Source organism: Naegleria fowleri, assembly GCF_008403515.1.
Source record: "Naegleria fowleri strain ATCC 30894 chromosome Unknown tig44, whole genome shotgun sequence".
NCBI lineage: Eukaryota > Heterolobosea > Eutetramitea > Acrasida > Naegleriidae > Naegleria > Naegleria fowleri.
The window spans coordinates 44718-69611 of NW_025407976.1; the positions used below are offsets into that span (position 1 = coordinate 44718).

The window sequence follows — 24894 nt, forward strand, 5'->3', positions numbered from 1 at the left end:
TTGGAATTTAAATTGTGGTGTTCAATGTTGTTCACAATAACAACACAAGAGAGGGTCATGGATCGTCAGTGCATTTAATACCACAATTTAATATCCAAATTTGGTCACTCAAACTTTCTTCAATTCAATTGGAATGAGAAGAATTGCAAATTAGAAAATCAAATAATTTTTTCAAAGCCACGCAATTTTGTAACGGAAAAAAATTGATTGGTTGTTATGTTTAGAAAAAAAATATCGCAACCACCCTCGTTATGCCTTCGTCGAACCAGCCCACAAACATGACAACGACGAATGCGACACAGCTGAATGAGGGAAGCAGTACCATCACAAACCAAAGGAACAACAAGGAAACAACGACAGTCCAACATCATCATTCTTCTGGTAACACCATGATGGAGGTAGATACAAGAGGTAATACGGGAGGATTGGGAAGTAGAAAGTTTTCATCCACGGAATCTTCAAAGCAGGAGGAAAGAGCAGTAGCATCGGGTAGAGAGCCAGAGGCTCATCATCACCAACACAGGAAGACACAAGAAAGTGGAGAGGTAACCACGAATGTTGATAGAAGGAGTTCAACCTCTGCTCATCCACAGCATCAGCAACAACAACAATCGTCTTTACGTGATCAGCACCAAGGAGGAGTTGCACACGACCATCATCAGAACTCTCGCCGACACAGCAACCCTAACGGAAGGTATTACAAGAGCCAAAATCCTTCCTCATCATCATCCTCGGCAAGCTACAAGCCTCAACAACCACAACATCATTCGAGCGTTAGCAGCAACAGCACTACGAATAACCCTTTAACATCATCATCAACAGTGTCGGCATCCTCCTCCTCTCATCATCACCCTCCAGTTGCATCTGCTACTTTGTCTGGCAGCACTACCAACGGACCAAAGCAACCTGTGGAGAGTTCAACTGCTTCATCACGAAGTACTTCCAACAATATTAATAATACCAATAATAATAATAATATAAAGATCAACACTAATCAACAACATGTTGTTGCTTCTACGTCTGCAACTCCGGCTTCATCATCATCACGTGTGCAAAACATTAATACCACCAAACCTAACGGTGGTCATATTAAACCTCCAAACTCTATTACAACAACACCAACAACCACTCCATCGACACCAACAACTCCAAATATGTCTATCCCAAGACCTCCAAAATCATCTCCTCGCTTTGGAAATCCTCTATCCGATCGATTTCATCATATTGAAAAAGAGTAAGTGTTGTGTTTGCAATGACATATATATGAATAACTCCGAGCATTGTTTTGAAATTCTCATTGTGCACCAATATTCTGCAATGTGTTGTCCTTTGTTGTTGTTATAACAACACTCAACTCCAATGTTTGTCATTATAATTGGCTTGTTGTTGTTGATATATTATAGCATTAGCAAAACATTCCAAAAGCAAGAAAAGTTGGGTGAAGGAACATATGGTGAGGTTCATAAAGGCATTGATAAACGTGACAATAGCGTGGTGGCTATTAAGAAGATTAGAATTGATCCTCAAAGAGAAAAAGAGGGCTTTCCAATCACTTCCATTCGGGAAATACGTGCTCTCAAGGATTTGGATCACGTCAACATTGTTAAACTGTACGATGTTACTTGGAATCAGAAGGGAACATTCTACTTGGTGTTTGAATTCGTCGAACATGATCTTGCTGGACTGAATGGAAAGGGTCACAGATTTGACGAAGACGAATTGCGATGCATCATGTATCAGCTTTTATCTGCCCTCGATTATTGCCATGCTCGGGATGTCATGCATCGAGACTTGAAAGCATCCAATGTGCTCATCAAGAAGGATGGAACTTTAAAGCTTGCCGATTTGTAAGTACAACTGGACGATATTTTTGTATTCATTCATTCACACCAAATATTATGTCAAATGAAAATGGCATTCTCTTGATGGTAATGAACGATCGTTCAACCGAACCGCAATTCAATGACTCTTGGAACTCTGACCGAAATTGTGTGAATTTTTTTTGAAAATTTTTTGGTTTTTTTTGGTTTGTTGGTCATTCATCGTCAACACCACCACGATTGGCCAAACCACAAACACTCTTTGCACATTCATCGACACTAGTGGGCTTTCGAGAGTTTTTCACAGAAACAAGCAACAAGAATATACCAATCGAGTGGTCACTCGTTGGTATAGGCCTCCTGAATTACTGTTAGGAGCGACCGCCTATGATGCTTCTATTGACATGTGGTCAGTTGGTTGCATTCTTGGTGAAATGCTACTCCCTTTTTGCTGGTGAAAAGGAACCTAAGGCTCTCTTTCCAGGAGCATCCGATCCGGATCAATTAGAGAAGATTTTCGGTTGGTGTGGAACCCCATCTGTGGAAGATTGGCCCGAAGTTGAAAAACTACCTCATTGGAAATCTCTCAAACCTCAAGAACCAAAAAAGAGGGAGAATTCTGGATCGATTTGCAAATTTGAAATGCTCACCAAAAGTATTGGATTTGTTGGACAAGTTATTGACTCTCAATCCTGCAAAAAGAATTTCAGCAAGTGACAGCTTGAATCATGATTGGTTTTGGGAACGAGGAAAGAATCCCAAGAATTGCAAACCAAAAGGTTTACCCTCTCGCTCATACAATGAACTTTCAACAAGAAAGAAGGATGATCATCGACCAGATGCTCCCTCACATCATTTAATTCCTTCCACTGTGCATCCACTTTCTGGTGTTCCTGCATCGCATCATCATCACCACCATCACTCCCATGGAGCATCTACTAAGGTGGCATCGGCAGCAGTGGCATCTTCCTCTTCATCCTCATCATCGGCTGGACATCATTATCAACCACCACCTCCACCTCCTCCTCCACCACCTCCATTCTCCTCATCATCTTCTTCGTCACACCATTACCATTCGAGTGGTAGTAGACATTCTTACCATCCTTCTTCGTCACAGCAACAACAACCACATTATCACCATCATCGTTCGCATTATTCTTCGTCACATAATGATGGACGATCAGGCAGTAGCAGCGGTGGTGGTGGATATCATCATGGTGGTAGCAGTAGTAGTAGTGGACAACAGCACTACCATCCACAGCAAGGTGATGGCCATCATTCCTCTCACTCGGGACGTTATTCTGAGAGTGGTAATAACCCCAGATCAATAACGACACACCACGATGCTCCTTCAAGAAGTAGTTGTCTGGTTCCACCCTCCAAGAAAGTCAAGTATTAAGTTCGCATGAATAAATTACATGAAATAATGCATTTACTTTCTTGAATTATTGCAGTGTTGAATTTGAAATCTCGCTATTTATTGGTATTACTAGTACAATTTTCAAGAGAGGTGATTTTCAGTCTCAATTCTCTATTCTTTGTATCCATTTCTTCGATTTGAAGTCGTTGTTCTCTGAGAAGTTTTTCAAGTTTTTCTCTCGTCGTTCGAGCTTCTTTTAGTTTGTTTGTGAGTTGGGTAATTTCTTTTTGACTCTTTGATGAATCCGTAACAGATAATAGTTTTTCTTCCAAACTTCGTTTTTCCTTCTTTAACTTCTCAATCTCAATATTGGTTTGGTTGGATGCACGTATCTCCATTTTTGAGAGTTTTTCATTTTCTTCTGTGAGTTTGATCACATTTTCCTTCAAGTTAATAAGTTCCTTTCTGGTTTGTTCCTGCAATTTCCATAAATTCTGTTTTTCTGTTTCTAATGCAGAAAGTTTCGCACCTAGTTTTGATAAATTGTCTTCCACTTCTTTCTTTGCCAATGACAAACGAGTATTGTCCAATTTCAATTGTTCAACCTCTTCCGCTACCTTTTTGTAATGCATCAAATCAATAAATGTTGACTTGATTTGTTTTTCATATTTCACAATTGTTTCTTCCTTTGACTTTTGAACTTGCATAATTTGTTGAGCGAGTTCCACATTTTTCTGTTTCAATCGAATAATTTCTGCTCTTAATTGTTTCCATAAATGTTTCAAATCAAGAGTTGCTGATTGCATCATGTGTTGAGTTTTCTTTGGAGATTGAGTTGTTTTTGGTTGTTGAGTTTGACGAGTGGAAGAAGTAGTAGTTGATGCCACCGAAGTGGTTGTTGTTGCTCCAGTGGTGTTGACAACACCGCTCACAAATGAACCTTGAAGGCTTGTTGAAGACAATAATGAAGTTGAAAGAATACTACTCGTATCAGTCATTGACATGGATGGTGACGTGCTAATGCTTGAATTGCTGGTGAGTTGTTCCAAGAGTCTTTCAATTTCTTGCTGCATTCGATCGGTACTATTCTTTTGTTCCTGAATTTGTTCTCTCAATTCTGAATTTTCTTTCATTAGGAATTTTAATTCTTGTTCTCGATTTGAGATTGGATCAATGGTTTCGTCGAGTCTATTTTGAAGTTCTGTACACTTTTCTTCCAATTGCTTATTAATCAAGTCGTCTTGTGTTTGTAACGTTCGGTAATCTTTCTCCATTTGAAAGAACATGTTCTCCAATTTTTGATAATTTTGTCTCAATTCTATTAATTCTCGTTCCTTGGACTCAAGTTCTTGAACATGTTGCTGACATGAGAAGGTTATTTCAGCAATTCGTTGTTCGCTATCTTCTTTCATTCGATCAATTAATGAAGAGTGTTGAGATAATTCCTTTTCTAGGGATTGAACCTCATCATTTTGTTCTTCAACAAGGTTTGAAGTGTTCTGAATAAGATCCTTGGTATGCTCTAATTCCTCTTTCAGCTTGTTTTCTAGAAGGAGTTGTGATTTTAACTGCTTGATTGTTTCTTCATGTTCTTGAATTTGACGTTTCATTTGAGTTTCTAATTCTTCTTTTTTCTTTTTTTGGAAGATGATTTCAATAATTTAAATTCTTGCTCAAGCAGGGAAATTTTCTCATGACAGACATCGAGTTCATGAGAAATTTCATTGTTTGATTTTTCTGAGACTGAAAGTTTGTGTTTCGATAAACTCAATTCACCCTCTAAAGTGGTCAATTGTTGTTTGAGATCTAGGCATTCTTTTGAAAGTTGTTTCATTTTAGCAGCATCTTCTTCCATCTTACTCTCCAGAGTGGAAAAGTCATGTTGTTGCTGCTTTCGTTGTTTCTCAAGCTGCATGATTCGTTTGTCCATTTCTTCGACTCGTCCTTGAAGAGAATGATTCTTTTCTGTTAATTCAAGAATTTCTTGACCTTTCTCATGAGCTTCATTTTCTAACTTTTCAATATCGTTCATCAGTTGTCTTTTTTGAGATTCCATTGCTTCAATCTTTCGAGAATATTCTGAAAGTTTAACACTATGCTCGTTAAATGAGCCAGAGAGAAGTTTTTCTCGATTTTCTTTTTCTTCAAGGTTTGATTCAAGTTCATTAACGATTTTTGTATAATGTTTCTTTTGCTTTTCGTTGAGCGTGACAAGTCTATTGACATCTTCCTGTTTATCAGAAACATCTTTTTCTAAAAGTGCGACTTTCTTTTCTAAGCTAGATATAATTCGTTCCTTATCTTCTGTTAGTTGCTTAATTTCATTGGTATTCTCTAAAATTCTCCTTTCAAGTCGTTGAATGAGGAGCGATTTGTCTTTAATTTCATTTGTTAGAGTTATGATAAAGTTATCCATCTTTTCGTTAGTATCTTTCAATTCAGAAAGTGTTTTTGATAATTCTGAATTGGCATTAATTTTTTGTGTCAAGTCATGTTGTAGTGCTTCGATTTGCAATTGAAGGTCAAGGATGATTTGTTCTTTTTCATGAATCATTGCAGTCAAGTTATGTTCTTGCTCATGAAGTTGTGAAAGATCTTCTTCGAGTTGATTTTTGTTACCTTCCAACAATCGATAATTACTCTCGGAGAATAATAACTGTGTTTTCAATGCTTCAATTTCTTTTTCTCTCGCTTCCAATGTCTTAGACAAGATCTCTGATTTTTCTTGATAGAGTGCGTTGGTTTCTTCTAACTCGACATTCTTTTGTTTGATTTCTGTTCTTGCCTCTTCAATTAATCGCTCCAGTTGTGAAATTTTCTGTTCGTGTAATTTCATGGAGGAATTCTTGCTTGAAACTTCCTCTTCCAATTGAAGTTTTTCTTTTTCGAGTTGTAACAACTTCTCTTTTGATGACATGATGACTTCTTCAAGTTGAGCAATCTTGCTTGAAAGTTGCTTTCTTTCTTCCTCGAAAGTTTTTTTTCAAATCTTCGCAAGAACCTATCCATCGAGAAATTTCTTTATCTTTCTCCAACGTTTCATTTTTCAATGATGAAATTCTCTCTTCTAGATCTACAATTAGAGAAACCTTAGCTTCAAATAATTTCTTGGTTTCTGAAAGGTGAGATTTTACCATGAAAATATCTTGCTCATAAATTTTCTTTTGGTTATCGAGAGCTTCCGATTTTTCAATGATTTGTTTTTCTAAATCGGTGAGAGCGTGTTTCTTTAGTGTCTGTAGTTGTTGCTCCTTGTCATGAACGCTGTCTCTGAATTTTTCTACTTCAGCATTCAAGTGAATGATTGCTTCATTTTTTGATTTGAAGTTCTTGCTGAGTTGTTGTAAACTTTTCATTAAGCATGTTCAAACTCTCTGTAAGGTCCTTGATAGTGTCTTTCTGTTTTTTAAAGTGTAATTGAATTTCACTGAGTTTACCTTGCAGAGATTGAATTTCACCTTTAAGTTTGTCAATCTCAAGTATGTGGGCATTCGCGCACTCTGTTTTGACCACGATTAGATTCGAAAGCTCTTCAATCTTCTTTTCCGTTTTTTCTTGGAATTCTTTGTGCGTATTTACCTTGGCCACTAGTGTTTCTTTGAGTGCGTTAAGCTCTGTTTTGAGAGAGTTGTTTTCATTTTGTGATTGTTTCAACTCCTCAGTAATTCGATGGATGGTTTCCAATTGTTGCTGGGCATTAAATTGTAGAGAATCCTTTTCTTCGATGAGATTATCATAACGTTGTTGAAGAGTAGCCTTTTCTTGTTGAAGATCCAATAATTGATTTTCCAGATCAGATTTCACTCGGTTGATCAAGCTTTCGTTCTCCTTTGTCTTCAACTCAAACATTTGTTTCATATCAGCGTCTTTTGAATGTAATTGTTGATTCAAAACTTCATTGCTCTCTTGGAGGGATTGATTTACATCTTGTAATTGGCTAATATCACTTAATAACTCTTTTGTTTTTTGTTCAAGTTTTGAGAGTCGTGCAGAATATTCAGATATTTCAAAGCTAGACTTTTTCTTTTCAATTTCCAAGTTTGAAATGCTCATTTCGTGTCTTACAATTAGATCTGTTTTTTCTAAAATAACAACTTCAAGAGCTCGTTTATCCTTTTCTAATTGCTCCATCAATTTTCGAAGTTTTGAAATTTCATTTTCCTTTTGTTGCAGTTCTACAGAGGCATTTCTTAATTGATGATTAAGCTGCTCAACTGTTTCCCTATACTCTGATATCTTTTGCTGGGAATCAATTTGTGATGACACCATCATCTCTTCCTTACTTGTCAGTGCAGTGACGTGAAGCCGATTCTCATTTATGACCTGTTCAAGACGCGTCGTAAGATCAGTGATCGTTCTTTGACTCGTTTGTTGATAGTTCTGGAGATTAGATTCAAATTCGCTCTGTAGACGAGCTTTTTCTTCGTTCACTTTCTCTTGGTATTGCTTTAACTCTTGCATTTTTGAATTATATTTCATTTCCCACTCCTCTTTAATCTCTACCATCTTGTCATACTTCTTTTTGAGAGATTCCATTGCAATTTCATTATGTTTATAATCTTGCTCGAGCCGTGATATCAATTTTTGCTCATGCTTGAATTTTGTTTCCAACATTTGATGCTTATCGTGAAGAATAGAAAGGTTGCTTCGTTCCATTTCAAGTTGCTGTCTCAAATTTAACAATTCAGATTCTTTGCTTCTTAATAACAAATCATAATCAATTTTCATACTCTTGCTCTTTTCTTGTTCCACATTCAACTGTTGTGTTAACATGTCGATCGAATTTTGCAACTCTGAAACTTTTTCATGTGATAATCGTTCCTTCTCTGAAAGTTCCATTTTCAAATTGTGAATATCTTTGCTAAGGAGTGATAATTCTTGTTCTTTTTTGGATATAAGTTTTTTAATTTCTGCCGCCTGATTAATGGAATTATTGCTCAGCACTATTTGTTCTTGAAGGCGAGTAATTTCTCTATCTTTTGAAGAAATTATTGATTTACATTTTTCAATTTCTTCATTTTTGTGCTCTAGCAATGATTCATTATTTTCATTCTTGTTGATCATTGATTCATAAGATCTTACAACTTTGCGAAGGTTGTTAATTTTTTCTCGTTGAGAATCGTTTTCGTTTTGCAACCTCGAGATTTCTTCCGATTGCTTTCCAGCTTTTTCTGTAATGTTATGAGAAGTGGACTGGATGAGCTGCTTTTCAGCCATCACGTGGTCAAGTTGCTCTCTGAGAGATTTTAATTGGTTTTCATATTCTGTGAGTAAAATTTGAATATTTGGCGACAATGACTTGCGTCCATCTGTTGATGACGAGGCAATATTGTTGACTGTGTCTTCTGTGGATGAAATTGCATCCATTTTGTGGGTTGTTCCCAAAATATCATCCGCTCCAAGTAGTGATACTAAATTTGCTGTAATATTGTTTGTGTTCACCACTCTCTCATTTCTTTTAATTGTAAATCCTTCGTCAATTTGATGCATTATTGTTTTGTTTTTATCAGCAGCTTCCGGATCGAAAAAGATGGAAACTTCTCGTTGTGGCGTTCTTCGGATGATGATTTTTGGCTGATGTGATGAAGAAGCATTTTTATCTCGTTGTTGAATGGCTCGATGAGCGATCGAAGGGTCTACTTGCTGAAGGGAAGTAACAGGAATAGAAATTAAAGGACACAAAACACCACATCCGCATCGATTCATTGAAAAATTGGTGCCTTTTGGAAAGAAGAAAGTTAATACCTTAATTAAATCGGATTCTTGCAAGTCATTTAAAGGTACAAGAGGTATTTCGGAGGAAATCGGTTGTTTGTTTAAAACATGACATCTCGACACCGAACTCGTGTTGAGATTTGTTGTACTTGATGGAGGTTGCATGTAAAGGTTTGAAAAGCTATTCGACAAGATGGAAGAGTCTCTCGAATTCAATTGAGGTAACGACTTGGAATACAGTTCCGAGTTGGGAATACTTTTTTGAGAGAAGCCTTTCAAAGTGGAGATAAGATCTCTTCTCTCGGAAGAAGATCCATGCGTGTGGTTCGGATTGTGGTTATTATGATTACTCCTGGAGGTATTTTCATTCATTTGAGGGTCTTGATGATCCAATTGTCCAATCGGAAGAAGGCAATTTTTTTTGGTACAATTTCGAAACGTTTTGGCGGCAAAAGTTTTGGCTTCCTTTCTTGCAGCTATTCATTCGTGTTGAACACTCGCCAACATCTAATATGTTCAATATTACAAGGTTTTGATGGATTGCATGAAGAATAATTTCTGTGAACCTCTCATACAGTTCACTCGTTTTAAATTGATTTCAAAGATAATAAAAAAAATGTATAATTAATTTTTATGGCCGAACGTTCGGTGCGTCATTCGGTCGCTCGTTTTCCCAATATTGAAAGCTCGGAGTTTAGAATTTATACAACTTGTGGAATAGTGTTCAATGGTTCCGATGCAAATACATATTCTGAAACGTTGTTTGTTCTTCGAATGGATGAATGTCGTTTTTAAAACAAGAATTTATTGCAAAAAATGTCATCCAATGACAGTCCTCACATCACCACCTCCGACTCTTTCCATGAAACCACCTGACATGACAGAAATTCTTCGTGTGAGAGATCGTCTTGATCAACTCATTTCCGACAACAATCCATCTCATCGTTTTGTTGCTGTCGATGACATGTATTCGGAGAGCGAGAAAAAGTTTTACATGTACCTCTCGGCCAAGATTAAATGTCGAAAAAAGAGTCGTGAGTTGCAAATTGATCGGTTTGATGCGAGACGATTGGAACACAGAGAAACGAAATTTCAGAATGAAGTCTCGGAATTATTTCTTGTCATGTGTTTACGTGAGTTTTGTTTTGAATAATGTTTATAATAATTGAGAGTGAAATGTTGGTCATTCATTTAAATTCAATGGAATCATATGGTGGAAAATGTCATTAATAATGAATGGATCATCATCCTTGTGAAAAATGTTTTGCATTGGATCGATCTATGAATCTGGTTGATCACAAATTTATGAAAATAATTCTTATGACAAATACTTTTGACAAATATTATGAAAAACACCATGTTGTTCATAATATATTGTGAAATTGAAGAAAACGAATTGATCGAAACTCCTTCATGTCTTAAAAAGTATGAACATGCCAACTTGTCCGAAAAAAAGTTCAGTGCCACAGAACGTAAAGAATTATTTGCAGATTTATTGAAATGTGCTTCTCTGAATGAAAATTCTGAAAAAAAGAGATTTTATGAATGTCATGACTCGACTATTCTCGATCGTTATGTAATTTTGAGTGATTATGATTCGAAAATTATATATCAAAAAGGTTCACTCAAAACCATGCCTTCTCTTTACAATGCCTTTACAAGACAAATTCCTGATCTGAGTGACCTCTTGGAAGGAGACAATTTAAATCATCTCACAGAAAATGACATTTCCAAGTTGAAAATAGTTTTTCAAAAATTTAAATATGAGAAACAATTGGATCAAATAGTGAAGGATTATGAAACTCTTTCAAATTATCCTCCATTGTTTTTGGCATTGACGAGTACGTCTTGCATTCCATATTGTCGAAAGCACCTTTTGAATTGTTTGAAGAAAGTTTATTATCAGAATCATCATGAGGAGAAAAAGGAAGAAGGAAAAGTTGAATTGGACGATGCTTTCATTCTCGATCTTTCTTCTCTAGAGGATGTTTATGGTTGTTTTTGTGAACCTTGTTGTGCAAAGGTGGCTAGTTATATTGAATATGAGAGTAGCAAACAAAATTTAAATCCATGAAGAGTTTGCATGGTTTGAAGAAGAGAAGAATTATTGGTGTTTAGTGGTGGAGATTCATATCCATGTGTGATCATCCGAACAAACAAGAATATTTGAAACAAAAAGTTTTTCCAAACTCATTTAGATTCCAACTACCGAAAAAGAAAATAAGGAGACATTTAATGAAGCCAGATATGATATCTATTTTGAGAAATGACCAAAAACTCGAATGAATGAAACAATATGGTTTGAATAGGGAATCATTGTAAAGGCATTAGATGGTACTTCACAGATTCATCTTCAATTAAATATTCAATTGTGAATTCGTTTAAGGTGTTCCCAAATAAGCACCAAAATAACAATGTTCCATCCTTTGCTGCAACAATTCATCACTATACTTCAACACAAAGCCATGGCATTTGAGAGCTTCCATCACCAAATCAGCATCATTTTTCAACTCATCACTCGCAAAATTCAACGCATATCCATTGTTCTTCATTGCTTCTAACATGATGTCCCTGTCATTGCGAAATGGTGAGTAATCGGATCCAACAACAGCAAGACCATTGAGTTTGGCAACACTTAACACAAATTCTCTATCTTCAACAATTTCTTTTGGAGCCCCTTTCTGAAAATATTCCAACATCCAAGCTTTGTCAGTCTCAATAAGAATTCCTTGTCACAAAAAAGTTCATTAGAAATAAATTCAAAAACAAGATTGCCTTGTTTGATCGATTCAATCACAATTTCTTGATCTCTTGTAATCATTTCATCAGCATATTGAAGAGCAAAATCTTCATTTCTAACTGCTGCCATTACCACCTCTCGATCATTTTTCAACTCTTTCGATGCATAATTAAGTGCAAATCCATTTTGGTTCACAGCAGTCAATACAATTCCTTTGATTCTCTTCAACGCAGTCGAAACAAATTTCAATGCCATCCCATTTTGTTTGATCGCATGAAATGCAATTTGTATGTCATCCTGCAAATCCTGAGAGGCATATCGAAGAGCATTACCATCAATTTTGAATCGCAACAAACGTCCATGTTCTTGAACAAGTTTCATCATGATTCCTTTGTTTGCACGACCAAAAGAAACTAAACGATCGAATTCTGGAAAGAGTAATTTGATAGCTTTTAACATGAATTCTTCATTTTGGCAAAGCTCCCAAGATGTACTTTGAAGTGCTGTCTTATTTTGTTTGATTGCTTCTAATGCAAATTCCATGTCTTTGCAAACTCTATTTGTTATATAATGAAAACATTTTTCATTCGATCGAACGGCTTCAATCAGAAATTTTTTGTCCTGTTTAAGTTCATTTGAAGCAAATGTTAATGCAAGTTCGTATATTTTGATAGCTTCCAATACCACTTCTTTATCATTGCGAATATCATTACTGGCAAAATGTAATTCACACCCATTCAATTGAACAACCTGATGCACAAGCTCTCTGTCTTGTTTCAGCTTTGGTGATGCATATCTTAATCCGTATCCAAACTTTTTAGTGTGATTCAATACAAAATGCTTGTCATTCATGAATTCAATTGGAAAGAATTCTATGTATTCCAATTCTCGATTCAATAGCCATTTCATCTTTCCTTCTTGTTGCAATGAAAATTTCCTTTTCAATTTCAATTCCAATCTCCGAATCTCATCCACAATTTCCAAATTTTCATCATGGAGGTGATGCAAACAAGCAGAAAATTCGATCAAAATCACCCCCACATGCAGATGAGTGTCCTTGTTCAGCAATTTGTCATCCATTTCATTATGGCTGATTTCAGGAGCAGGATGAGAATGTTGGCTGTGCGCTCTTTTCAACATTTTTTTTATGAAGGTCGGGCGTAAGGAGAGACCTCAAACCCAAAGCTTGTTCCTTACAATTAACCAACCGATTCTTATTGTTGTTTACGTTTTCAAAATAGGGAAAAACATACTTTATCTTCCTCACACTCAATAGACATATCAAACAAATCTATTTCAAAATGTCGGAAAAGAGAAATGGATATCTCAGAGCAAAACAACCTGTATTGGTATAAAGATTCTTATTAGTGTTGAAGTCTGCGTTCATGTTGGTTTAAGGATTTAATAATGGTCTGGTGTTTGTGGGATTTTCTGTATATTTTGTTAATTGACTTTGTTCAGTAGAGTCCCGAGCATTAATTAATAGACAGTTAGGCCTCGACTTTCGTCTGTTTAAAATCGGAATCCAACAATAAGATCGTTTTGTAAGAATTTGATTGGAATCGTCTTTAAAAAATTAGCATCATTTACCACAAAGTGCGAGAAGATGGATTTGATAATTAAAAGATTCCCAAGCAGACTGTTGGGCAAACTTCTCCCTCCCGCCCACCCTCTCCAGAGCAATTCAGATCGGAAATAGTTTTTGGTAAGTTCATAAGTTTTAGGAATTGTATTGGGCCAACCACTACCAGTACCAGTGACTAGTTTGGAAAAAGTAATTAACTAAGGTTGTGGGACGATCGTTAGCTGTTACAACTACTGTCTGTGCAATCAGTGGTTGGAGGCATTCAGAAGAGGGCATTACTTTCCCTTAATTTCGATTCCTTCTGAATGGGCAGAGTTTTTGGCGTCATGGGACATGTTTTTCACTCATTGTTCTAAGGGTACCAGTGTGAAGGATTTATTGCGGAGGAGAGTTGAGATTGGATCTAATGGTTTCGCCTTTGTTGGACGCATACGGAAAGCCAAGTTATTCATTCTCAAGAAACCTTAATGTCTGTGACCTGTTGCTTTTAATTAAGTGCTGTCACTGGGTGTCTTTGTTAGTTCAAACAGTGTCATTATATAGTGACTACTTAGGAACAGCAAACACTTGCAGAACATTGGTAGTTTTACCGGATGGTGGATTCCTGAAGGTTGTGCGGAGAAAGACCAATGTTATTACCTTAATTGTCGTTTATGTTTTCAAGTAGTAGCATATGAGTTTATTCATGGCACTACTAGTATATAACATCAGAATGCGCTTGGTGAGAGATAGGAGTTGGTAGATTGATGCTAAGATCATCGCTCAAAAAATTACCTCAACAGCAACACAGCGTAGTAGTGTCTAATATATGTCACAGCCAAACCAAGCAAGCTCTTGCCTTCAAGGTGAGAATAACAAGAAGAGAAATTTAGAAGAGGATCAGTCCCCTCTTCAAGAATTCTCTAACGAGTATGAAGAGAGCCCTAAACAAAGGAAACTAAACTCAGAACCTTCTGATCTGAATACGGAAAAGATCCTACTCGCAATGCGCGCCAATACTCTCAACAAATTGAAGGTCTCACCTCACACATTCAAGGCTTGGAGTCTCGTTTTCTACAAATGAATGAACAATCTCAAAAGAACTTGAACAGTCGCCCTTTAAACCAGTTCTCCAACATGAACCCTTTTGGACTTCAACCTCCGGCATCATTGAACATTACTCCAGTTGAGCTCACCAACACTGCAACAAACCCTGCCAACATCTTCAAGAAATTCCCTCGCTTTCCAACCCCTCATCACCCACCAAACTCAGAAGATACTTTGAACATTTATAACCCGAAACAAACTGGTCCAAATTTCTTCTTGAAAGGCCTATCCAACGAGTCCTTATACTACAACGTTACCTCAGTCTTTACTCGCATAATATAATGCACATCCGTTATTTCTGACTGCTTCTAACATGATTTCCTTGTCTGAGGTAAAACATGATCCAAAAACAGCAAGACCATTGAGTTTGGCAGCTTTTAACACAAATTCTCTATCCTCAATAATATCTCTCGGTGCATATTTGAAAACTTCTTGACATCCTGCCTTAATCATTTCTAATAAGAATGACTTATCACTAAAGAGTTCATAATCGTACTGGGTGAATGGTTTGGTGGTTGGATAGTCCCATAAATTTGGACGATGGTACAAAAAGCTTGCCATCTTGTCTAACAGCTGTCAATAAGACTTCTCTATCATAAATCAACTCTTCCGATGCATATCCAAGTGCTCTTCCATTCTGTCGAACAGCAGCCAAAACAATTTCTTACATCGCTTAACTAAGTAATAGGGTTTGAGAAGCTCTTTTTCATAATCCTGAATTGAAGTTTCCTCTTCCCCCACAACAACCCTCTCATTAAATCTAGACAAATAGACCTCTTCCTCAAGCTCTTTTAAGTGGTTGTTGAGGAATTCCCGAAGGGGTGAATATCTTTCCTTTCGATCCATAATCGTTTCACTCAACGTTTGATGAGAAAACACAGGAGATGTACAAGCAACACTAAAGAGAATCATTTCCGAAGGTCTTTCTCTGGTAAAGGTGGTGAGGGAACATTCAGCCTGATCTCGCATCCACTTGTCCATTACGGAATTTTCCATTTTTTTGTAATTTTTTTCATCATTTCGATGAGAAGATGTTTTGGCAACAGGCGAGTTTGTTCTTCAAGAATATCTTCCCTTAATTGTGCAAAACGAGAGGCATAGTAAAGAGTTCCCACATGATGAGCCAATTTTCCTTTGATAAGAATAAAACTCGCTATAGATTTCAAGTAGATCAATAAACCACAACCCTCGATCAATCGAGATGGGTCTTCCATGTTTGTATTTGCATCCATCAATGCTTGATCGTTTTCATAAACACTCTTTGGATGATGCAAGATCTTGAGAGAATCCTAGTTGGATTGGAAACAAACAAAATCAATGAGGTTGGGTTTTTTTTTCCATTGGACCACTAATTGGACTCGAGTTCCAACTTTCAATCGATTCTCAGCAACATCGACCCAGGATGATTCTTCATGACCCTCCTCAGGAAGTATTTCCACACGTATGGTGGTCGTTGGATCAGATAAGGCATAGGCAAATGCTTCAGGATAAATCTCTGTAATAACACCTTTGACCATCACAGGTTGTTTGGGATCTTGAATTGCCAAGAGTTGAAGAAGAGAGTCCTTTGAGACTGGACGATTCTTGGAAGAGGAGAAAGATGAAGCTTTTGATTCATTTGCAATGCCAACGATCTGATCGACTGTTTTGCCATTACCATATATGGATCTCTTTTTGGAATTGCTGTTGGTGGCACCTCTTCTCCAAGCAGATGTTGGAGCTTTCTCAAAGAATGGTTGATCATTGGACATACGTGTACGGTTATAGGAATTATTCTTCTTAGTCATGTTTCTGATGTTGCCTTTTTTTTAGAATGGATCTTTAGCAAGGACGAATGTTGCAGTTTTAAAAGCATTTCACCAACCGTGGTGAAGGTGTTGTATCTTTGGAGTTCCCAAATCTTGTTGTGACACTTGGACTTCCCAACAACATTGAACCACATGGAATCTCCAAAACGTTGATTGTATCGAATTGGGATTTCCCAACAACTACCACACGTCGCCATGGATCCAAATATTAATAATTGCGAATTGTAACAATAATCCAAAATCTTTCACAAGTTTCATCATAATTTTTTGTTGGAATAATCAAAAGAGACTATTTCAAATTCTGGGTACAGTAATTTGATAACTTTTTACATGAACTCTTTATCTTGGAGAAAATTCTGTGGTACCCATCGAAGTACTCTCTTGTTTTGTTTGATTGCTTCTAAAATAAATTCCATGTCTTGAAGTATTTCGAAATTCATTTCCGTTCAATTGAACCACTTCATTGATTCAAAAGCTATTTCTTTCTTATTCATGGCATGAACTACCAATTCCAAAAAAAGAATCCTTCAACAAGATTTGCTGAAACGACCAAAACTTGAAGTTTCAAGATGTTTCACATTCAAAAAAACAACAACACGTACCCGCTGAGTCAGCGATCCACCACCGCCACATGTGCATGCAACTCCTTTTCGTTGTTGGCAACAACGGTCGCCGTTTGGGATCGTCATCAAACACCACCAGCACCATGTGGACACAGCGGATCGTGCTGATCAGCATGGCGATCATCATGATGATGACAATTTGCTCTCTTGCTGCTTCCATTCATTTCTCAAATTCCATTCCACAACATTCCCAACAACTACCACCAACAACAACAACATTCTCAACAATCGCCAACAACAACAACTTCGCATGTACTCTCTGCAATGTCCTTCTCACCATGGTCGAAAATGAAATTCACAAACAAGAACCTTATTTGGATCAATTGGCTGAGAAATTGTGTCGTGTCATTCCCTCTCATTATCAGGAATATCAATTATTGTGTGATTTATTGATGCAAAATGGTTTGGATTTGATTGTGAATTTATTATTGAAGGATTATACGGCGACAGAAATATGTGTGGGTTTAAAAATTGCACAATGTAATGGTTGTATGTTGAAAAATAGTACCAACACTACTGCCACTTCGATTAGTACTTCTTCCACCACTTCAACCACTACTACTACTTTTGGCAATAACATGAACTCAAAGAGGATTCGATCCAAAATTATGGAAAATTCATTAAAGAGCGAATATACCATGTTCAAGTTGAGACAAGAATTGGAATCATTGACAAGACAGAATGAGAAAATGAACAATCAAGATGGAAATGGATGGTGGAAGGTGTGGAATGGAAGAAATTTTTCAAAATTATTACCAAAAATGGTGTTACAAAAATTTAATAATGATCCACAACGTATGATGGAAAAGAGAGCTCGTATTAAACATGCACTTCAAACGTGGGTGGTTGCTCTTGTCATGGCACGTCGAAAAGAAATGCAAAAAGATCAGTCACCTTTCAAGAAAAATGGATTTTCAGATTATGTCACTCCTGTCAGTGATGATGATAAAGATTTCTTCCCTTCAAATCACTTTTTGGTGAGAAATGCAGATTGGAGAGGAATGGATTGTGACGATTCGAATCCAAATATTAAGCCTGGAATTTTTGATTCCAATCTCAATAACAGAGACATGAATTGTAATGGAATTTATGGAACTGAACCCAAAACAGGAAGGAGTTATGAAAGTTTGTATTGTAATGCAACAGCAACAAGACAAGTCATCATGTTTGGTGATTCTGCATCAAGTGGTTTTCATGTTCCTCCTGAATATTTAGATGTTGATAACATGACCAATGTTGGATTTTTATTGGAAGATGAATTTGATTGGCCTCAAAAATGTTGGTCCACAGGATGGGATATTAAAAGTATTGGAGAGGATGGATCGATTTATTTGAGAATGAGACAACGTGATTTATGTATGCATAGACAATATCAAAATGTTGGACACAATGGAGGTGAGTATTTCAATAATGATTATTCAGAGAGGCCAATGATGATTCTATATGTGATCAAAATGTTGATGTGGATTTGTGTGTGGAATGACTAATGAACACTGTTGTGAATTGTGGAAAATTTAATCTATGATATGTTTGTGGTGAAATGTCATGTCGTGGAATTTCACATTTATCACTGTGGTGAATGAACCAATTGGTGTGAATTTACACACATATCGGGAAAACTTGTGTTGAAACAATTCTCAACAATTTCTTCTCACTATCAAATGCAGGTAAAATTGAGAACTTTGCTGGCTATCAACTCGATGGTCTCTCGATGACACCTCAATCCTTACCTTATATTGGATTTTTAGCTTACATTGGAAATGATGTGTGTAAAGACTCCCTTTCAGAAATGACCACTCCTCAACAATTCGAAGAACGTCTCATGAATGGATTAACTCTTCTCGATGCTCGTTCACCACCCAACAGCAAATTATTACTTATAGGTTTAGTCGATGGAAGACTTTTATGGAATGAAATGCACAAGAGAATTCATCCTCTTGGAGTCACCTACGAAGGACTTTATCACTTTTTGACATGTTCAGGAGCAAATCCATGTCAAACTTGGCTCACTCCAGATGAAGCCACTAGAAACGCCACTTCACAACGAGCTGCAGAGTTATCTCAAGTCGCCAACAAAGTTGCACAAACTGTGAAATTGAAAAATATTGAATTGGGTTACATGGATTTCCCATTACCTCAAATGCTTGAATATTGCAAGCAACATCAAATTCCACCTTATTTATTAATTGAACCATTCGATGGTTTTCACACGAGTATTGATTTTGCGGACAAGATTGAAGCGAAAATCATTTGGGATTGGTTGGTGGCCAACAAACCACATTGGATCGTCCCTGTGAATGCTTTTAATACTCAAATTCAACAAGTATTTGGAAATCAAGGAGGTTTTTGAAAAGATCTCTCTCTCAAATCACATGGATGATGAATTAATTCGATTAGTTTCACCTTTGAAGAATTATTTCGTAGTAAATAACAACATTAAATGAATTGGCCAACATATGCTCCAAAATAACATTATTCCATGTCATCAATCAAACCTTTTGGAGCATTTTTGAAAACATCCAAGCTTTACCAAATCAAACACGAAATCTTTGTCAAGAGTTGTTCATAAGCGCAACCGTACGCATCATGATAAGCCCAAAAAACTAAATTAATTAAAACTAAATTAAGAGAGTCAGGCTCATGTTGATGAGAATTTCTCTTGTCCTGCTCCGAAATCCGTTCGCAGCTGGATTTCTGCTGGAAGTTTTGCAGGAAATGGTATCCTTTTGGGCTGCAGATTAGATGGCATGGTTTCATTCACTCAAATACAGATTGAACGGGCCCTCGTGCATATTTGGGGACACTTATTGGCTATTCAACATGCAGTACAATGTAAACAAGAAACTTCTTCCAAACAGTTGATCAGACTTGAGCAGAGAAGGACCTTTTGTGAGTTAGGCCAAAAACAAAATTAATAGTTTCTGTTTAAATCATGAAATCCAAAATTTGAAAGTACTCAACGCTTCCGGTCAGAAGTAACCATGGCGAATAATGCGAATATGTCAAAATGGAAGAATGGCAAAGAGGTGGTATTGTCAGCTGGTAGAGCTCTTCGATATACATTAGATGAATTGAGAAACGACAGAGAAGTGGAATCTGTAAGACAAGACGGTCTTGCTCTCGAGTTTGAAGGAGAACTTATTATATTTAATATATTTCTCATTAACATAGTTTTTACAGATTTTGCTGTCTAGATTTTTTGTCTAGAAAAGAAATTAATTTTGAGAATTTGATTTCTTAAATTTGGTGGATAAGTCTAACTGAGAAAAAAACGATTAGAGTGTTATTGGTTTTGTATTGTATTAATTTCTTGAAAACTAATTTATTAAAAATTTTTTAAAAAAAAGATTTATTGTTGTTTAATTTCTCCAGGAGAGATGCTTTGGATTGAGACATCCAATATTTTTACAAGAATTGCACAATACATATGGTCCTTGATAAGGATTTATACTTGTATCTGGCCAAATTCTGTTTAACCAACATACAATCCAAGTAGCTGGAACAGAAGGTTGTTTGATTTCAGTTCTCCAATTAAGATTTAGTTTTCTAATGCATTTAATAATAGGCATTGGTAATCTGAAACAAACATTTTCTGTTCTAGTTCTAGAACCTTTCTTATACTTTGAAAAAATGCAGCATCCTTTTGTTTTACTTATAAGACAAACAATTCTAATTAGAATCTGTAAAGTATGGACAACATGCCATTCTCAACTATGTGCTCGTGACAAAGAATTTGTGTTACAAGTATCAATCAAGATCATTAGTCTTTAATCGAAATGAAAAGAACAAATCTGAAGTAATATTTATATAAACAAAAGGTATCCAATGAACCGAGGAAGAAAAGATGTGGAGCGATCTTGATTTTAGCTTTCTACATCAAACGCATGTTGGAAATAGGATCATGTACTTGTTTCCAACTCAAGAAACAACTGGAGTGCATCCCGCTGGCAATTTTTGATCCTCTACACTGTCACGGGATTACTGTTCATGTATTTCAATGTTAATGAAATCTAATGAGAAATTAATAAGATGAGGATGTTTCCATATAAGCACCAAAATAACATTGTTCCATCCTTATTTGCAACAATTTATCACTATACTTCAACGCAAATCCATTGCATTTGAGAGCTTCCATCACCAATTCAGAATCTTTTCTCAATTCATCACTCGCAAATGCGAAGGCATATCCGTTATTCTTCACTGCTTCTAACATGATTTCCTTGTCATTGAGGAATGATGAGCCATATGATCCAACAACAGAGACCATTAAGTTTGACAATTCTTAACACAAATTCTCTGTCTTTTGGAATACATATTACAACATTTCGACATCCAAGCTTTGCCAGTTTCAATAAGAATTCCTTGTCATTAAAAAGTTCCTGAGAAGCATATTCAAAAGCATCACTGTTTTGTTTGACTGCTTCGAATACAAATTCTTGATCTCTTTTCAGCATTTCATCAGCATAGCGAAGAGCTGAACTAGTTTGTCTAACAGCTGACAAAACAAATTCTCGATCATTTTTCAACTCAGCTGAGGCATATTCAAGTAACCATCCTATTTGATTCACAGCAGTCAGTACCACCGATTTAATTCCCTTCAGCTCTGTCGAAGCATGTATTAATGCTGAGCCATCTTGTTTGATAGCTTGAAGTGTAATTTCTCTGTCATTTCTCAATTCACGAGAGGCAAATCCAAACACAGAACTATCATTTTTGACAGCATTCAAAACAATGTCTCGATCACAAAATCTTCATCTTGAAAAAAATCACATGACATCCATCTAAGTGCTTTCCTATTTTGTTTGATTGCTTCAAATACGAATTCCTTGTCTTGCTTTAATGCTTGGGAAGCATAACATAGACATTTTTCATTCAATCGAATGGCTTCCAACACAAAGTTCTTGTCATTTTTAAGTTCCTCTGATGCACATACAAATGGACGCCCATCTTTCTTCGTAGCTATTAATACCATTTCTTTGTCTTTGCGAAAAAAGGATTGAGATAATTCAAGTCCATTCAATTGAATCACTTGTAATACAAACTCTTTGTCTTGTTTCAGCTTTACAAATGCAAATCGTAATCCATGACCATATTTTTTGATGTGATTTAATACAAATTGCTTGTCATTCATGAACTCGATGGGAAAGAAATGTTCATATTGTAATTCTCGATTCAATAACCACTTCTTCTTTCCTTCTTGTTGCAATGAAAATTTCTTTTTCAACAACAATTCCCATTTCCGAATCTCATTTTGATCTTCATTATTATCACTAATATGAAAAAAAGAATTAGAAAAATCCACCATAGTCATTCGAACATTTTGCTTTGGCATTAATTTCAATTTCTTTCCATCATTCTGTTCATTGATTCCGAACTTTGAAAAGAACGCCGTTCTTGCGTTTGCTCATTTTTTTTGATGTTTGACAGCTGCTCAAAAAATCTAATCTTGCTGGATGAAAGTGTTGATTGCACAACAATTTAAGAGGACTGTACAAACAATTCATTTCAAAATTGGTTCCTTTACAATCTTGAAGCGCAATTTCAATAACGCATTTCAGAACGGATCATCCAATTCAAAATGCAAGTTCATCTCATCGATCTTTGTTGCTGAACTTGTCAGAAAAAATGTCCTCTCGTTCCACAACGTCAACAACAATAACTCATTCACACACTCCTCCTCTAAATCATCATCAGTCCTCTCAGACATCCTATGATATCTACGCGTATTGTAAAAAAGGAGATTTTCAACGAGTCAAATCCATGCTCAAGCCTTCCGATTTGGAACTTGCTGATGTTTATGGAAATACATTACTATATTATGCATGTTTGTGTGGACATTTGCAATTGGTACATTTCTTATCGGAGAAAGGAGCACGTGATGATAAGTTTCATCGATGCTACATGAATGCCTTATCTCTCAATATCCGCAAACTATTGAAAATTTATAATAATTATTCCAATTTTAGTAATAATCTCATCATGAAGAAAAAAGAAGACTTGCTTGATGAGGAAGATCATTTATTACAGATGGAATCTTTATCACTTCAATCGTTCATGGTTAAAAAAACAAAAAGAATTCTTTTGGAAAGTGAAAGAAATATGGAGAGTGATATTACTCTAACAATTCGATTTTCAGATCAACCACAAGAAACGAATTATTATTGCCATTTATGGATTCTTTTGGCAAGATGGCCATTACTCTTGTACTTTGCACTTGTTCAAGAGAGTCGACCAATTCCATGGACGGTTGCTAACAGTTTAAGCTATCACGAACAAACATTGATCACTTTAAAATCCAATAAGGAAATTGAAAAGTATTGTTTTGGTAATGAGGTTCTATTTGTTCATGAACTCAGAAATCAAGTGAAGAAAATCAAACAAGAAATTGCAATGATTCGACAAAGATTAGCATACAAAAGAGCAAACGAAGAAGAAATGCAAGCATTACTCGATGTCTTACCTGAAACAGAAATGGAACTTAAAAAATTAATGAGTTCCAAGCTGTCACGTATTGATTTAGGAACTGTGAATTTTCCAAAAAAGTGCTTTGATATTTTACTTGTTTGGGTATACAGTGGAAAATTTATGGATCTAACTTCTTCAAAGAAGGAAATTCAGTATTCTCTATCTCAGGTGTTTGCCATCAAAGATTTTTTGAGTGTTGCTGAATCTTTGAAAATCTATGATGCAGTTGATTTCTTAAAAGCCTACCAAAACAAAGTGAAGGAAGAAGAAATTACAAAGAACATGGCAGATGCTTTTTTGAAATCCATGGAGGCGAGTTTTTTCCTTGAATCTCACAAACCTGAAACTAAATTGGAGTTGATGAGAAAACTTTGCTGTGATTTCAAATTGAAAATTGAAAACTATTTGGAAGAAACTTCATTCGTACCCACGAATGACTCCATTCTCTGCCACAAGGACTTTCTGACGGAACGAAGTTCGTTTTTCAAAGTGATGATTGAATGCAATTTCGATGAAGGAGAGAAAATTCGAGAATTGCAAGCCCACCACGAATTTCCTATCTTGCACTTACAATGTTGTAATTTTTCAGTCTTGGAAGAATTGTGTCGATGTTTATATTCTGAAAAGATGAATCTGAATGAACAAAATGCCTTAGAGCTCTTTTCCTATGTGCATCGATTGGGAATGAGACAGGAAATTCTTCTTGAATGTGAACGTTATATTAAGAAAATGGACATTGATGTGAGTGAAATTTATTCATTTTGCAAAGTGTGTTTTCCACTCTTTACAAAACAAACTCGAGATTTCTTTGAGCCAATATTATTCGAGTTTTTGCAACAACAACAAGAGATAGACATGTATGCAGCCTTAGAAGAATTCGACTATGACACACACATCATTGAAATGATTCTGACACGAATGAACATTCAACGCAAACAATGAAGGACGTGATTTTAAAAGAAGGGCATATTATACTAATGTTCAAGAGAATAACAGTGATATGGGGTTGGAATGCAGGACCATTTGGCAGAGATAGCCCAGTGGTATCCATTTGACAGGTTGAATCGCAATAAGGATCTAATACAAAGAGAATAGATCGAGACAGGAATAAGGCGGACTGACCTACTGCAGTTTAATTCATTGTTCGTTCAAAGAGAGTGTAGTTTGTTTTTCGGAATCTCTTTTTGCCTTAAAGTGTCAAACATCAAAAAAATTCAGGGATGGGTTTATTCGATGATAAACGTTGTTCGATGGTTTTATGTACATTATTTACAAGCCAAACGTAAGATACGTAGTGACTTCCTAGCAGGCACCCCGGAAGTAAAGGTGTTTAAACTGCTCACGATAACAGCAGCAACCCCTGGGATTCGAACGCTGGACCAGTTGACTGCCACAGTTCCAGAAAAACCACTCGGCCATATGCGGGCAGCGTCAAACATCAAAAAAATGAGTAAACGCAAGAACTCGAACAATCATTCCGATGACCATCCAAATCTAAATTCAATCAATCCACAGGAGAAGGATGTGAAGAAATTAAAATTGATTCGAAAGCATCATGTTTGTATCACCATGATTGATTTTCTAATTCTTTTTTTCATCATGATGAATAATAATGACATTCGTAGATTGGAATTATCATTGAAAAAGAAATTTTCATTGCAACAGGAAGGAAAGAAAAAGTGGTTATTGAAT

At 36.2% G+C, this 24894-nt stretch overlaps 12 protein-coding genes across 12 annotated transcripts in view; 5 read left to right on the forward strand and 7 right to left on the reverse strand.

Moving 5' to 3' along the window:
• Nucleotides 1-251: 251 nt before the first annotated feature.
• FDP41_005344 (uncharacterized protein) lies at nucleotides 252-3219 on the forward strand (the record flags this gene model as incomplete). The annotated part of the gene is made up of 4 exons (XM_044708858.1): nucleotides 252-1234; nucleotides 1404-1847; nucleotides 2104-2233; nucleotides 2419-3219. 4 exons carry the CDS (start codon nucleotides 252-254, stop codon nucleotides 3217-3219), a joined length of 2358 nt encoding a protein of 785 aa, XP_044560063.1.
• A 74-nt stretch (nucleotides 3220-3293) lies between these two features.
• Nucleotides 3294-6097, reverse strand: FDP41_005345 (uncharacterized protein; the record flags this gene model as incomplete). Its single annotated transcript, XM_044708859.1, has 2 exons — nucleotides 3294-4814; nucleotides 4883-6097. 2 exons carry the CDS (start codon nucleotides 6095-6097, stop codon nucleotides 3294-3296), a joined length of 2736 nt encoding a protein of 911 aa, XP_044560064.1.
• Nucleotides 6098-6489: 392 nt separating this feature from the next.
• FDP41_005346 (uncharacterized protein) lies at nucleotides 6490-9267 on the reverse strand (the record flags this gene model as incomplete). Its single annotated transcript, XM_044708860.1, has 1 exon — nucleotides 6490-9267. One exon carries the CDS (start codon nucleotides 9265-9267, stop codon nucleotides 6490-6492), a length of 2778 nt encoding a protein of 925 aa, XP_044560065.1.
• Nucleotides 9268-9721: 454 nt separating this feature from the next.
• Nucleotides 9722-10969, forward strand: FDP41_005347 (uncharacterized protein; the record flags this gene model as incomplete). Its single annotated transcript, XM_044708861.1, has 2 exons — nucleotides 9722-10028; nucleotides 10284-10969. 2 exons carry the CDS (start codon nucleotides 9722-9724, stop codon nucleotides 10967-10969), a joined length of 993 nt encoding a protein of 330 aa, XP_044560066.1.
• Nucleotides 10970-11530: 561 nt separating this feature from the next.
• On the reverse strand, nucleotides 11531-12775 carry FDP41_005348 (uncharacterized protein; the record flags this gene model as incomplete). The annotated part of the gene is made up of 1 exon (XM_044708862.1): nucleotides 11531-12775. The coding sequence occupies one exon, from the start codon at nucleotides 12773-12775 to the stop codon at nucleotides 11531-11533; it is 1245 nt and encodes a 414-aa protein (XP_044560067.1).
• Nucleotides 12776-14564: 1789 nt separating this feature from the next.
• On the reverse strand, nucleotides 14565-14867 carry FDP41_005349 (uncharacterized protein; the record flags this gene model as incomplete). The annotated part of the gene is made up of 1 exon (XM_044708863.1): nucleotides 14565-14867. One exon carries the CDS (start codon nucleotides 14865-14867, stop codon nucleotides 14565-14567), a length of 303 nt encoding a protein of 100 aa, XP_044560068.1.
• A 39-nt stretch (nucleotides 14868-14906) lies between these two features.
• Nucleotides 14907-15302, reverse strand: FDP41_005350 (uncharacterized protein; the record flags this gene model as incomplete). Its single annotated transcript, XM_044708865.1, has 1 exon — nucleotides 14907-15302. The coding sequence occupies one exon, from the start codon at nucleotides 15300-15302 to the stop codon at nucleotides 14907-14909; it is 396 nt and encodes a 131-aa protein (XP_044560069.1).
• Nucleotides 15303-15595: 293 nt separating this feature from the next.
• FDP41_005351 (uncharacterized protein) lies at nucleotides 15596-16093 on the reverse strand (the record flags this gene model as incomplete). The annotated part of the gene is made up of 1 exon (XM_044708866.1): nucleotides 15596-16093. One exon carries the CDS (start codon nucleotides 16091-16093, stop codon nucleotides 15596-15598), a length of 498 nt encoding a protein of 165 aa, XP_044560070.1.
• Nucleotides 16094-17015: 922 nt separating this feature from the next.
• FDP41_005352 (uncharacterized protein) lies at nucleotides 17016-19087 on the forward strand (the record flags this gene model as incomplete). The annotated part of the gene is made up of 2 exons (XM_044708867.1): nucleotides 17016-18132; nucleotides 18405-19087. 2 exons carry the CDS (start codon nucleotides 17016-17018, stop codon nucleotides 19085-19087), a joined length of 1800 nt encoding a protein of 599 aa, XP_044560071.1.
• A 1873-nt stretch (nucleotides 19088-20960) lies between these two features.
• FDP41_005353 (uncharacterized protein) lies at nucleotides 20961-22069 on the reverse strand (the record flags this gene model as incomplete). The annotated part of the gene is made up of 2 exons (XM_044708868.1): nucleotides 20961-21441; nucleotides 21513-22069. The coding sequence occupies 2 exons, from the start codon at nucleotides 22067-22069 to the stop codon at nucleotides 20961-20963; spliced, it is 1038 nt and encodes a 345-aa protein (XP_044560072.1).
• Nucleotides 22070-22362: 293 nt separating this feature from the next.
• On the forward strand, nucleotides 22363-24144 carry FDP41_005354 (uncharacterized protein; the record flags this gene model as incomplete). Its single annotated transcript, XM_044708869.1, has 1 exon — nucleotides 22363-24144. One exon carries the CDS (start codon nucleotides 22363-22365, stop codon nucleotides 24142-24144), a length of 1782 nt encoding a protein of 593 aa, XP_044560073.1.
• A 504-nt stretch (nucleotides 24145-24648) lies between these two features.
• FDP41_005355 (uncharacterized protein) overlaps nucleotides 24649-24894 on the forward strand; it is a gene marked incomplete at both ends in the record, with an annotated part of 1551 nt that continues 1305 nt past the window's right edge. Inside the window, one exon of the mRNA XM_044708870.1 lies at nucleotides 24649-24894. This exon is cut by the window's right edge and continues 1305 nt beyond it. Within this exon, the coding sequence (XP_044560074.1) occupies nucleotides 24649-24894 (246 nt within the window).